General features: G+C 50.8%; 1 protein-coding gene across 1 annotated transcript in view; it reads left to right on the top strand.

The window, feature by feature from the left end:
• Positions 1–13,270, top strand: part of ATP2B4 (ATPase plasma membrane Ca2+ transporting 4) — a 94,996-nt gene that overhangs the window by 64,952 nt on the left and 16,774 nt on the right. Inside the window, exons 7-15 of the mRNA XM_081112413.1 lie at positions 787–822; positions 2,338–2,499; positions 5,003–5,217; positions 5,560–5,802; positions 6,553–6,794; positions 7,736–7,967; positions 9,437–9,616; positions 10,277–10,364; positions 11,102–11,208. Coding sequence (XP_080968539.1) covers positions 787–822; positions 2,338–2,499; positions 5,003–5,217; positions 5,560–5,802; positions 6,553–6,794; positions 7,736–7,967; positions 9,437–9,616; positions 10,277–10,364; positions 11,102–11,208 — 1,505 coding nt within the window. The remainder of the gene's footprint in view (positions 1–786; positions 823–2,337; positions 2,500–5,002; positions 5,218–5,559; positions 5,803–6,552; positions 6,795–7,735; positions 7,968–9,436; positions 9,617–10,276; positions 10,365–11,101; positions 11,209–13,270) is intronic.

The raw sequence follows: 13,270 nt of genomic DNA, 5'->3' as shown, positions 1-13,270 counted from the left end.
GTGTAGTCCTCTGATCCCCTCCCTTCCTTCCTCAAACATGGGGGTGGAGGGGAGCAAATGAACCATGAGGGCTAATGGAAAACTGGCCAGGAGATGGCTGGATTCCTGCCGAACCATGGGCTGCCAGTGGAAGAGAGAGAGCAGCTAGGAGAGTGAGCAAACAGGTAATGCCTACCGTGATGTTAGCCCTGCCTTTGCCATTCACTTGTTCTTGAAGGAAGGAAACACAGAAGGCAGCGGAGAAAAGCATAGTAAAACCAGATCTGCAGCTTCCCCTAAGCGTTCCTTCTTCCCTGGAAGGAGAGAGGGACTCCACCACTCAGACGGAGGGCCGTCTCGGGCCGTTTACTGGAGGGCAGGGTATGACCAGGAAGCAACACGCTGTTCGTCTCTGCAGCTACCTGCAGATGAGTGAGGAGGAGGCGGCCTGGTGCTGGTGATGACGTGGGGACTCTGCCGCGCCTTTGCCATCAGGCCAACAGTTCACCCCTCTTGCTCCCAACCCCACCCCATTTCTCCACGTGATGCAGCCGTGCTCGGGAGATGGCGCTGTGTGAGGGTGCGCTCACCTGCATGAGTGGCCTGCTCCATTCCCCGTGGTGTCATGAGAAGCCCTAGTGAGAAGGGGTGTGAGCAGACGGAGCTTGCTTCACATTCCCTCCCCTGCAGCTCAGCTCCTTTGCTGTCGCCCTTTTGGGCTCTGAGCAGGACCAACAAATTGGATATCTGATCTCTTAATAGTCACTTTGGGTCTCCACCCCACTTTTCTCTTTCTTGTTCAAACAGGTAAAAAACAAGGAGTCCCCGAAAATCGCAACAAAGGTAACCTGTCCACCCACTCATCTCCCATCTCTACCTGACTACACTCAAACCAGACCTTCCAGGCCATCTGCCTTCTCCCTTTTCCTCGCCATAAATCTGTTATCTGCTGCTGTGGCCCAGATGCCTCATCCTGAGGAAGGTGCAGAGATTTGGGGTGGTCTCAAGGTCCCGGTCTCAATCCAAGATGGGACAACAGCACTCTCTGCTGTTGGCTCAGGGAACCTCATGTCAAGGTTTCTCTTGGGGAGTGTGTGGGTTCGATCCGTTCTTCCCAGGGTGCCGAACTCTTTCCCCGTTACCCTAGGCTGGATTTAATCATCAGTGTCTGGGTTGGAAGACTTCAGGGTCCTTATGGTGGAGGGCGCCGGGGGTGGGCAGTCCCTGCACCCTCCTCTTGCTGGCTTCCTCATCGGTGTTCTCTTCTGGTCTGGAATCCTCTGCTGGTCTCAGGTGCTCGGAGAGAGCCTTTTCTCTGTGCCTCTCTCCTACCTCTTTCTTTGTTCTTTCCACAGTCTGTTTTCTTCCCCCTGATCTGATGTGTGTTCCTCTTGGTGGCTGTGCTAACATCCGTCTCTGTCTTATTTGTGAGTCTGACAGCAGAGACCACATCTCAGAAAGGGCATCCTACGCACAGGGGCCGAGCTCTGCAGGGGCGAAGTTGGAGGGTGTGGGAGCCTGAGAGCACTGCTCTCAGACAGTGCCTAGGAATGTGGTCCTCAGTCACCCGTATCATAGCAGTCTTTAAAAATAAAGTCTTCACATTGGAGAACCAGGGCGGCACAGAAACGAGTCTTTAATTTTAGGTCTCTCTGTCTCTTCTTTAAAGAGCAAAATGGATTTATGTGTCTGTCTTTATCCCTTCTTCCTCTTACTCCAGGGGTCCCTCCCAGCAGCTTCTTCCCTCTCCCCCAGAAGACTAGCCCCAGGTCCTACTCTGTGACTCCCCACCTTTACCAGGGATTCCCTTCCCTTGTTCACCCGATAGGAGAAGGAGCTGGAGAGCACCCTTGAAGGGGGTCTGTGTTTCTTCCCTGGCAGTCTATGTGTAGAGAGAGAGGAACCTTTTCACAGAGCAGACTAGGACACTTACGCTCTGGAAACATCTGCCAGCCTTCCCCTCAGCCCCTTTCTGCAAGAAAGATTCACTGTAGCGACTACTCACTTCCAGGAAGGGTGGTTGTTGGTAATAGCACGTAATGGCATGACTAACCCTCTCCCTAGAATAAACCTGGCTTGGGGCTCTGAGGTGGTGCCAGGAAGCTGCACCATCTGGGGGAATCTGTACCCCCAAAGCACCCCTGTTTTATCTCCAGTTCTTAGAATATTATCCCATGGCCGTACTAGAGGGTTGAAGGCCAGTGCCCTCTCTGGCCTAGGGTGAGAGTGGTCAGGACTGATGTCAGGGGTCCAAGGTGTATCCAGGAAGAAGACAGAAGGGTGTTTTGGTTTCCACCTGTCTGCTGCTCCGTGCTGCTACCTGCCTGCTCACCTGTCCTGTTTGTGTGTGCACCCTAGCAAAGGCTCAGGATGGGGTGGCCCTGGAGATCCAGCCACTCAACAGCCAGGAAGGCATCGACAGTGAGGAGAAGGAGAAGAAGGTGGTCAAGCTGCCCAAGAAGGAGAAGTCGGTGCTGCAGGGCAAGCTGACGCGCTTGGCTGTCCAGATCGGGAAAGCTGGTGAGTCGAGTGGAGCCTTCCGGTTGTTGTGGTTTATCGAGGCTGTTCCAGAGTCTCACTGCGTCGGTTCCTTTCCCTCCACACCTGCCAGGTCTGGCAGAGGGAGCTGAGCCTTCCCAGGGGCTGGTGCGGTCTAGGCAGCCGCATCGTGACCCCTCCGAGGCTCTCAGAGAGAAGTGTTTGCCCACGTGTAAGGGTTTAAGGCCCTGAGGTCTCTCTCATCCAGACACATGGGAAGTTAAGAACTTATATCACAACACGGGAGATTTACATTAGCAAGAAGGGAGACCGTAATAACTGCTTACCTGTCACATGTATGGGCTTGTCAATTCCTTAAGGGTAGAGAAGGTTGTTAGAGGCAGTTCCCTAGCAGAGTAGTAGCATCAGGCCAGGCACAGAGCCATAAACTCAAAATAAAGGTGGGGGCGGGGGGTGTACAGAAGATAGAGGGGGAAGGGAGGCAGCGGCCACAGGCTGATGCAGAAAACAGGTCACTAGCGTGCTCTTGTGAGTCGCAGGAGGAGGTGGCTTCTCCATGACTTCCCGCCATAAGTCTGTCCTCTGCATTCTTTCAGTGGTGGGATGGGGTGAGGGGTTTGGAGGCGGAACAAAAGGAAGATTGATCCTTCAGCGACATGTCCCTCCAGGCACCACTGTTGAATTACTTCCTGACCCCACCCCTCTGCTCACTACAGTCGTAGTCTAGCTCAGTGCATCTGTGTGCACAGTTCCCCTGGAGCCTTGGGAAAGCACGGTGTCTGATTCAGGAGGTCTGGGCAGGGCCTGAGAGTCTGCATTCCTAACAAGCCCAGGTGAGGCCGATGTCACTGACCCACTAGGCACACACTGGAATCTACTGTCCACTACCGTAGCCGCCAACCGTGTTTGGTTGTTTCTAGTGAAATTAACTCAAATTAAATGTAATTAAACACTCAGTTCCTCAGTTCACACTGGCCTTACTTTGATTGGTCAGTAATGACATGTGGCTGGTGGCTACTGTATTGGACAGTGTAAACAGAGGATGTTTTCAACACCACAGTGAGTTCTGTTAGCGCTCGTCTAGCCTGTGCACTCAGTTCTCTTACCCAACTAATGTTGACTACCATGAAACCTCTGAAATATAAGCTAGACACGGATGGGATGAAATGCAGGTGTGGAGTCAAGTTATTGAGCCTGTCCCACAGGTTTGGAACGTTAACCAGACTCACCTAATCCTTCCTATTTTCCTCCTAATCCCCGTGTTGTTCTGTGGGAAGTACAAACTTCCTGATGGCTGGCCAGTCATCTCCTCTGTTGTTTTATTTTACATTTCAAGCGAGGCCGGGACTGGGATGAGGAAAATGAGGTGCCTTGCGCCACCCAGAGAGGAATACCTCCTTCAGTTTCATACCCTGGACACCTTGTTTGCCTCCCCTAGGCCCTGAGCCTGATGAAGCAAAGTGCAAAAGAATATGTTCTCATTGATATTCATTGATCACCTCCAGCCTTGCTCAGCAGGCCCTCAGGAAAAGTGAAGACACAACCGGACTACGGTGTAAGGCAGACATGATGCCACAGACATCGGTGCCTCTGCCCGGATGCTGACCCCAGGGCCATAGGAGCCCCTGGGCCAGTTGTTTATAGACCTTGAGCAGAGCCTTCCATGTGCCTTGGTGTGTAGGTTGACCAGCTGTCCCAGTTTGCTTAGAACTTTCCTGATTTTAGCACGTTGACCACATTTTAAAGAGAATTCTTTTCCTCCTGAGTTCTCCCACATCCCCAGGAAACTGCTCACCTGCAAGCCAGATGGTTGATTGGTCACCAGTGTGCCCTACCCAAAACCTCTCTGTGCCTTAGTTTCCTCAGAAAAGGGGACAATGATAGTAACTTATCTCACCGGGTTGTCGTGAGGATGAAATAGGTTAGTTTATAGGAAGTGCTTGCCTGGCCCATAGTAGGCACTACATAAATATGTACTGTTGTTGCCTCCTTTCGTCTGTGCCATGTCAGGGGAAAGGTTGGGAGCCACTGAACTAGAGATTGGTCTTGGAGGTGCTATGCTAACACCGTGGGGACATCGCTGTAAACAAGTTGCAAAATTGCCTGGCATTCTCAGGCTGCTATGGGGAAAGTCTACCCTGAAAAACCACTAGGAAGCAGGCGAATATAATCACTGCATTGTGACTCGTGGGAAGAGAGTAGGTCGGAGATAAGATCATAGAACGCTGTTTCAGAACACTAGGCCAGCCCGCTTACTTAGTGTGAGGAAACACGCCGGACAGGGTCAGAGACTAGACCAAAACCAGAGTCAAATCAGTGCAGTGCTGAGACAGAACCTGTGTCTCTGAAATGCAAAGCCCATAGCTCTCCCTACACTCATGCAAGCAACAAGAATGGGGAGGGGATTTTAGTATGACTTCCTGGAGGTAGCGGCTTTGAAAATTGGTGACAAAGGCCACAACTCAAGCCGCGGGTCCTAGGAATGACCAAGTGCCGGGGTTCACGTGACCTGTTTCCTGTTCAGGTCTAATCATGTCTGCTGTCACCGTTCTCATCCTGATTCTGTACTTTGTGATTGACAACTTCGTGATACAGCGCAAACCATGGCTAGCCGAGTGCACCCCCATCTACATCCAGTACTTTGTCAAGTTCTTCATCATCGGTATCACTGTCCTGGTGGTGGCTGTGCCGGAGGGGCTGCCCCTGGCTGTCACCATTTCACTGGCCTACTCTGTGAAGGTGAGACCAGAATGACACTTTCTCTTCCCTCAGGACACAGGTGGGAGGGGAGAGTGCCACACAGCCTTTGACAAAAAAAGGGCCACCTATGCTCTGTAGACTCCGTGTGGTACCTCATAAGGGCACCAGTCCCAGGCCCTGTGGACAGACCATTGTGATAGTTGCATCAGTGTTTCAATGACCCAGTGGAATCTAAAGAGGACTCACAAGAATAGTATCCTGCATTTTTCTGTGGGACAAGAGAATGAAATGTGGAAAGATGTTCGCTAGGAAATGGCCTTTGACCTATCCTGGGGGGGCTCAGTGGCTCCCCTCTCAAGTCTTTTCTCTTGTCCTCTGTAGAAAATGATGAAAGATAATAACCTGGTGCGGCACCTGGATGCTTGTGAGACAATGGGCAATGCCACCGCCATTTGCTCTGACAAGACAGGCACGTTGACCATGAACCGCATGACTGTGGTACAAGCTTACATCGGAAATACCCATTACCGTCAGGTCCCAAGCCCTGATGTCTTGGTGCCTAAGGTTCTGGACCTTCTTGTCAATGGCATTTCTATCAACAGTGCCTACACCTCCAAGATCCTGGTAAGCTCCTCCTTTGCCTGGACGTTTAGAATGGGCAGTTGGAGGGAACATTCAATTTTCTCTGAGACAAGTCATCTTCTCTTGTTCATTCTGCCTGAGCTGCCATTCCACATTGCATTTCCTACTCAAGTGAATGCGTTTGGGGTGAAACTAGGGAGTAATCCATGGAAGTAGATTGGGGGTGGCAGCCGGGGTGACAGGTAGGAATCTATTTTTTTTTTCTCTTTAAAGAAAACAAGTTTTATTTTTATAATCAGAACATTCTAATAAAAGTATTATTATAACATTAGCTACCCATATTTCCTGGGACTTGACTGTGGACCAAGCACACCGCAAAGCGCTTGCCTGTGCCAGTCAGCCCTGAGGCCTCCCGCTTCCCTGAGGAAATGCCCTCCAATTACCATGTAAAGACAATATCTCCAGGGAGACGCCTCATGCTGAGAGCAGAACTGGGCTTATCAGGAGTAAAGTACTCACTTTCCAGAAACTCAGAGAGGGGATTAGAATGAGATCCACAAAGGGTGAGCCACCAGCACCGACCCCAGGGCAAACTGGAAACCCATAACCCAGGCGGCTCAGGGACCAGTCCCACTGACCACTGTCCACCTGCCCTTGAAAAAAACAAACACCGCCCTCCCACCCCCTGGGCTCTGGGCAAACATGTGAAAGGTCTGCGGGGCGTTCTTTCCCTCCTGAGGTCTCCCTGGCGGAGGCATCTTCTTCAAGGGTGCCTGTGTGTTTCTCTCCCAGCCTCCGGAGAAGGAGGGGGGCCTGCCGCGGCAGGTGGGCAACAAGACGGAGTGCTCGCTGCTGGGCTTCGTCATCGACCTGAAGCAGGACTACCAGGCCGTGCGCAACGAGGTGCCCGAGGAGAAGTTCTACAAGGTGTACACCTTCAACTCGACGCGCAAGTCCATGAGCACGGTCATCCAGAAGCCCGGCGGCGGCTACCGCATGTACAGCAAGGGCGCCTCCGAGATCATTCTGCGCAAGTGAGCTCTCCTTCCCCCGCTTCCCTTCCCGATCCTCCCTCACGAAGGTCCAGGGGACGTGCCCCGGGCGGAACCCACCGAGTGATGCGCCAGCTCCTAGCCTCTGAGCACTTACTCAGGCCAAGCATTGTCTCTAAGTCCCTTCGGTGGCCCATTTTACCTAATCCTCACAAATCAGTGAGGAAGATGCTATCATCATCTCTTTTACAAATGAGAAAACAGAGCTACAGAGAGGAGAAGTACCTGGCTCAAGGTGATGCAGCTAATAGTGGCACAGCCAGGATTCAGGCCGTTCAAGCTTCCATCCCCAGTCTGAAAGCAGAGAGCAATACCCACCCATCGCCCGGGTTGCGATAATTAAATGATTCGATGTATGTAAACACCTTCCTTGCACATGGCAAGTTCGAGAAATGTTAGCTCTGTGTTCCCTCTTCCTTCTTATTCTCAATTCTAATTACAGGGAAGTCAATAACCTACTCAAAGTGGCTGGCTAACCCGCACCCCCACCCCCAGGCCATTACCAGTTGACCTGCATGGGTATAGGACCAGTAACTGAATTAACCAGCACCCCAACTTGGCTCTGGCCACCTTTGTCAATGAACACATTCTTGTTGAACACACCCTACCCATGGAGCACTGTTGTAGATACTGGGCACAAAAAACATCTCTCGACCTTTGAGAAGTTCCACAAATGACTCTTGGCACTGCGTCCCACATGCGTGGGAACAGATGACATGGGAGAATCACACGCTCCACTTCTCTAGATGTGACTGTCGACCTACAGGCCACCCCACCTTGAAAAGGGGACCCGGCTGGGGCGTGGATAGAGGTTTCTGGCCGGGGAACAGGGTTTTTAGAAGACCTGCAGAGTTGCCAGAATGTCTGTAGAGACACACTGGGTGGGAAGGGGGCGGCTGCTTTCTGACTGTGCGCCTCCCCAGGTGTAATCGCATCCTGGACAAGAACGGAGAAGCAGTGCCATTCAAGAGTACCGACCGCGATGAGGTAGTGCGCACTGTCATCGAGCCCATGGCCAGCGAGGGACTCCGGACCATCTGCTTAGCGTATCGAGATTTCAATGACGTAGAGCCCCCGTGGGACCACGAGAACGAAATCCTCACTGAACTGACCTGCATCGCAGTGGTGGGCATCGAGGACCCTGTGCGCCCAGAGGTGAGACATTGGGTTGGAGAAAGGGCAAGAATGCCTGAGTGGAAGTCTTCCGGTGGCCTCTGGCCCACGTGTAGGCCCCACGTGACCTACTGGGAAGCCACCCGGAGTCACGGGAACGAGGGTACTGGCTCTGCTTCCAGTTGTGACCCATGCAAGTGACCTAACTGCTGCTCGCCTACACGGAGAGCTGTCTCTGTGCTGCCAGCCCCACAGAACTGCAGAGTGCCGAGCTGACAGAAGGCGCCAGCCCTCCGGTTAGCGCTGCTTCGGGGTGCGCAGCACAGGGCTCACTGGGCTCATCGTTTGGCTCGTGAGAATAGTCAGGAGGAAGAATTAATCAGGACACCAGCTTTGTCTCTGGCCACCTTCTTGCAACCAACATATTTTTGTTGATTCCCCCTCCCCTCAGAATAGCCCAACACTGTTCTTGACCCTAGGGCAGTGATGGCGAACCTATGACACGCGTGTCAGAGGTGACACGCGAACTCATTTTTTTGGTTGATTTTTCTTTGTTAAATGCCATTTAAATATATAAAATAAATATCAAACATATAAGTCTTTGTTTTACTATGGTTGCAAATATCAAAAAATTTCTAGATATGACAGGGCACCAGAGTTAAGTTAGCGTTTTTCGAAATGCTGACACACCGAGCTCAAAAGGCTCGCCATCACTGTTATAGACTCTTCATCTGTTCTCTGATGTTAGTTTTCATAAGTCAAAATATTCAGTGTATTGTTATCATATATTATGAATTACACTCCAACTTCAAATCCCCTAGGGCCTAGGCCAGTGATGGCGAACCTATGACACGCGTGTCAGAGGTGACATGCGAACTCATTTTTTTGGTTGATTTTTCTTTGTTAAATGGCATTTAAATATATAAAATAAATATCAAAAATATAAGTCTTTGTTTTACTATGGTTGCAAATATCAAAACATTTCTAGATGTGACACTGCACCAGAGTTAAGTTAGGGTTTTTCAAAATGCTGACACGCTGAGCTCAAAAGGTTCGCCATCACTGGCCTAGGGAATTGCTAACGCCTCTGCTCCTGAGAAGTTCAGGGAGATAGGCTATCAATTATCAAGACCCAGAAGCTTGGAAGGGTGTCCTGCGTTTGGGAAACCACAAGGAATTGATGTGGTTGGAGAGTGGGCCGGGGAGCGGGGAGAGAGGGTGGAGAGTGTAAAAACTTCTGCTAGAAAGGAAGGCAGTGGCCACATCTCAAAAGGCCATAGGTGCCCCGCTGAGGAGTCTAGATGGCCCGTGCGAGAGTGAGCTTCTACTCCTGGCTCCTGCAGCCAGTCTCCCCTTCAACGCCTGGTACACGAGGCTAATTCTAACGCGGCAGAAGTGGGGTGGCACTGCTCCGAGGGGACCCCGGTCCTGTCCACGATGAAGGGGCAGCTGAGCAGGGCCGCTCACCAGCATCACCAGCTGCTCCTCTCCTCCCGCCTCCCCCTCCGCAGGTCCCAGACGCTATTACCAAATGCAGACGAGCTGGCATTACTGTCAGAATGGTGACAGGGGACAACGTCAACACAGCCCGGGCCATTGCCACCAAATGTGGCATCATCTCACCCGGGGACGACTTCCTGTGCTTGGAAGGAAAGGAGTTCAACCGACTCATCCGCAACGAGAAGGGCGAGGTGGGTCCTGGGTGAGCGGAACCGGGCCCTCGTTCGGCACCCGCGGCACGTGGGAGAAAGCGGTGCTTTTCACACGGGAAGCTACTCACAGCGAACATCCCTTCCACCAAGGCTGCTCCAGTGGTAGAATGAAGAGCTTCCTTCTCACGACCTTCATTCACAAGCTCACTTTTGAGGGGGTGTCACTGACTTTTCACATCTTTCCGTTTTTGGGGTTTTTTTTTCAGTCGGCCTCTGTCCCCCTGGGCCACTGCCCTGTGACTGACAGCGGCAGGGTTTGTAGGAGGACGTGGTCTGGGTGTGGAGCAGACCAGAGCTTCCTGGTCTATGTCGAAATCACACCTGAGGCCTCAGAAGCACCACTTTAGCCATTTAGCTGACCCTGGCTCACCCCCCGTCAAGGGTCTAGAAATAGAGGATCAGCTCCAGGTAGGGAATCGGAAGGAGAAGGCAGACAAGCAGGGCCTGGAGGGGCACCATCGGTGAATCTGCCCTTGGAGACGGAGTCAGCTGCTGCATTTGCACTGGGGCAGGCGACCCCTCCCCTGGCCGTGGAGCATAGCTCTCCCCGCAGCTTGGAGTGTGCAGAACAGGGGTTTTTTTTGTTCCTGGGGGGCTCTTCTGAACTTGACTGACCCAGGTGTGGTCTGGTATTGGCAGGTAGAGCAAGAAAAGCTGGACAAGATCTGGCCTAAGCTTCGAGTCCTGGCGCGATCTTCCCCCACGGACAAGCACACGTTGGTGAAAGGTGAGGTCAGCCCCTGAGCAGGGACGGGTAGGGAAGACAGGCCGGGGCGGGGACAGGTAGAAACCAGACGTCAAAGCTACTTCCCTGTCCTGAGTAGGGTGGTCCTGGGAGAGCTCGCTGGCTTATGGGGACAATATACATGTTAGCAAAAGCTGAGCCCCTGGTGAGTATCAGATGTATAATAAAGTTGTTTTTAAACATTATCATACAGGATGGGGCAAAAGCAGGGTTAGAGCTGTTTGTATGGAAAATAATACAATAACTAATAAATATAAGAATACACTGTTTCACCTGCTCACAACTGTAAACCTGCTTTAGCCCCACCCTGTATGTTGTTTGCCAATGATACTATGAACTCGGCAGGGCAGGTTAAGTCTGAGGCTGAAAAGACAGGTGGCGTGCCCACGCTGCCCAGCTGGTGCGTGGATGTGGTAGTTCAACCCCAGGTGTCTGCCTTCAAGTCACGTGGAGGTTTTGTGCCACGTAACAGCTGTCTTGGGTCCCCAGGCGCTGTGTGAGGAAGACCGACTTTCTTGCTCAGCGCGCTGCCCTTGACTTTCTTGCTCAGCGTGCTGCCCTTGGGTGATGGTCGAGCACGTCCAGCAGAGGGCAGTGGGGAGGCAGCAGGAAGGGCGGTGATGGCGGGATCCGGGAAGAAGACCTTGTGTGGGGACAAGGCTTGCCAAATGGCCTGCGACGGCACAGGCGGGCTGACTGAGGGTGTCTGCCGTTCCCAGGCATCATTGACAGCACGGTCGGGGAACAGCGACAGGTGGTGGCGGTCACGGGTGATGGCACCAACGATGGGCCGGCTCTGAAGAAAGCGGACGTGGGTTTTGCGATGGTAAGCAGCTGCTCCTGTCTCTGACTCCATCTCTCTACCTACCCAGCCAGTAATAACATGCAAAAACGGGGACCGTGGAGTATGAATGCTCGGTGACACAGGCAGGGAAATGAGGAGGTGGCATGACCCAGGAACTGGAGGCCAACTTGGACTTGCCCTGTGGACCTGGTAGTAGTGTGTGTCTAGGCTCACGTGGAAAATTCGTGTTCCATGTGGAATGTGTGCTCCTTTGATGTCTAAGGACATTAACATAGTTAGTATTTGCTTTATATATAAAAATACACATAATGGTTTCAAAAGAGCAACAGTAATACAGTTACTCTACTAAAAGCAGTTAAAGGTTTTTCTTATGGTTCTTATCCCCCCGCAGGTACATCCTACTAAGAATGTGCCACCAACTTGCTATGCTTTTTAAAAAGTCATTTGGGACATTTTTCCTTTGTACGGTTGTGCTACCAACTGGTCATACCAGTTCATTTACATCATGTTGCTTTTCAATTTAGAGATTGCTTTGTTTTGCTTTTTAATTTTATACCTTATTCAATGGTGAGTGAAGTATAGAACCTTATGTTTGTTTGTTTTGTGGTTGTTAATCCTCACCCAAGGGCATTTTTTATTGATTTTTATAGAGAATGGAAGGCAGGGGGAGAGACAGAGAGAGAAACATCGATGTGAGAGAGACACATTGATTGGTTGCCTCCTGCACACACCCCAAGCAGGTCTGGGGGTTGAGCCTGCAACTGAGGTACATGCCCTTGACCAGAATTGGACCCTGTGGGCCGATACTCTATCCACTGAGCCAAACCAGCTAGGGCATACCTTTTTTTTTTTAACCCTCACCTGAGCACATGTTTGTTACCGATTTTAGAGAGAGAGGAAGAGAGAGAGAAAAAAAGGTTTGACGTGAGAGAAACATCAGTTGGTTGCCTCTCATATGCACCCCAAACAGGGACTGAACCTGCAAACCTAGGCATGCGCCCTGACCAGGAATCAAACCCATGACCTTTCAGTGCACAGGACGACACTCCACCTAACCAAGCCACACCAGCCAGGGCTAGGAACTGCTTTTTAAACTTAATTTTGTTTAGTCCTTATATTAAGTAGTTAGATAGTTCTAAAGTCAAATATAGAAAATACGGTCTATTTATAGAAATCTAGCTTCTATTTCTATCACCTCCACCCTATTACCTCCCTCTTAACCCCACATGGAACTTATTTCTTTAGTTTTTTGGTTTATCCTTCTGTTTGCCTCCTATAAAATACATGTACTATGCACTTTTTTTCCATTTGCTTTTTTCACTTAGCAGCATAACTTGGAGATTATTCCATGGTGGCAGTATAGAGAGACATTCCTCCTTTCTTTTCCTCCTCTTTTTAAGGTGCATGGTACAGCATTGCATGGGTGTATTAGAGAACTTTTGATGGGGAAAGTGAATTGTATAGATACTCCTCTGTTGCGCTCTGGATAGGAAATTAATACTACCAGGTAAAGAGAACCAATGATCTAGTAATGCAGGCCAAATTAACTAACAAGCTCCTCCTTGGGTTACAGACGTCATAAGGCATGTTTGATGTGGAATAGAAGCACGGGCCAGGGGTGTCAGGGACAGCTGTGCAAAGCAAGTAGCACTTAATTGAGTGGAACATTAAAGATAGGTAGGATTTAAGGAGATGGGGAAAGAGGATGTTCCAGATAGGGGATGGGGTAAGTAGAAGTCTAGGCTCTAAGAGTGAATGAGCCCTAACCAGTTTGGCTCAGTGGATAGAGCGTCGGCCTGTGGACTGAAGGGTCCCAGGTTCAATTCCAGTCAAGGACATGTACCTTGGTTGCGGGCACATCCCCAGTAGGGAGTGTGCAGGAGGCAGCTGAATTGATGTTTCTCATCAATGTGTCTAACTCTCTATCCCTCTCCCTTCCTCTCTGTAAAAAATGAATAAAATATATTTAAAAAAAAAAAAAGAAAGAAAAAGAGTGAATGAGAGATTCAGGGAATAAACCAGTGGGTGTTTCGAGTCGAAAGATATGTAAGAGCAGGTTGGAAGTGCTGATTGGAAGTGCTTC

This window comes from Myotis nattereri (genome assembly GCF_964212035.1).
Source record: "Myotis nattereri genome assembly, chromosome: 18".
Classification (NCBI taxonomy): domain Eukaryota; kingdom Metazoa; phylum Chordata; class Mammalia; order Chiroptera; family Vespertilionidae; genus Myotis; species Myotis nattereri.
This window is presented reverse-complemented; position numbering and strand designations above follow the sequence as displayed.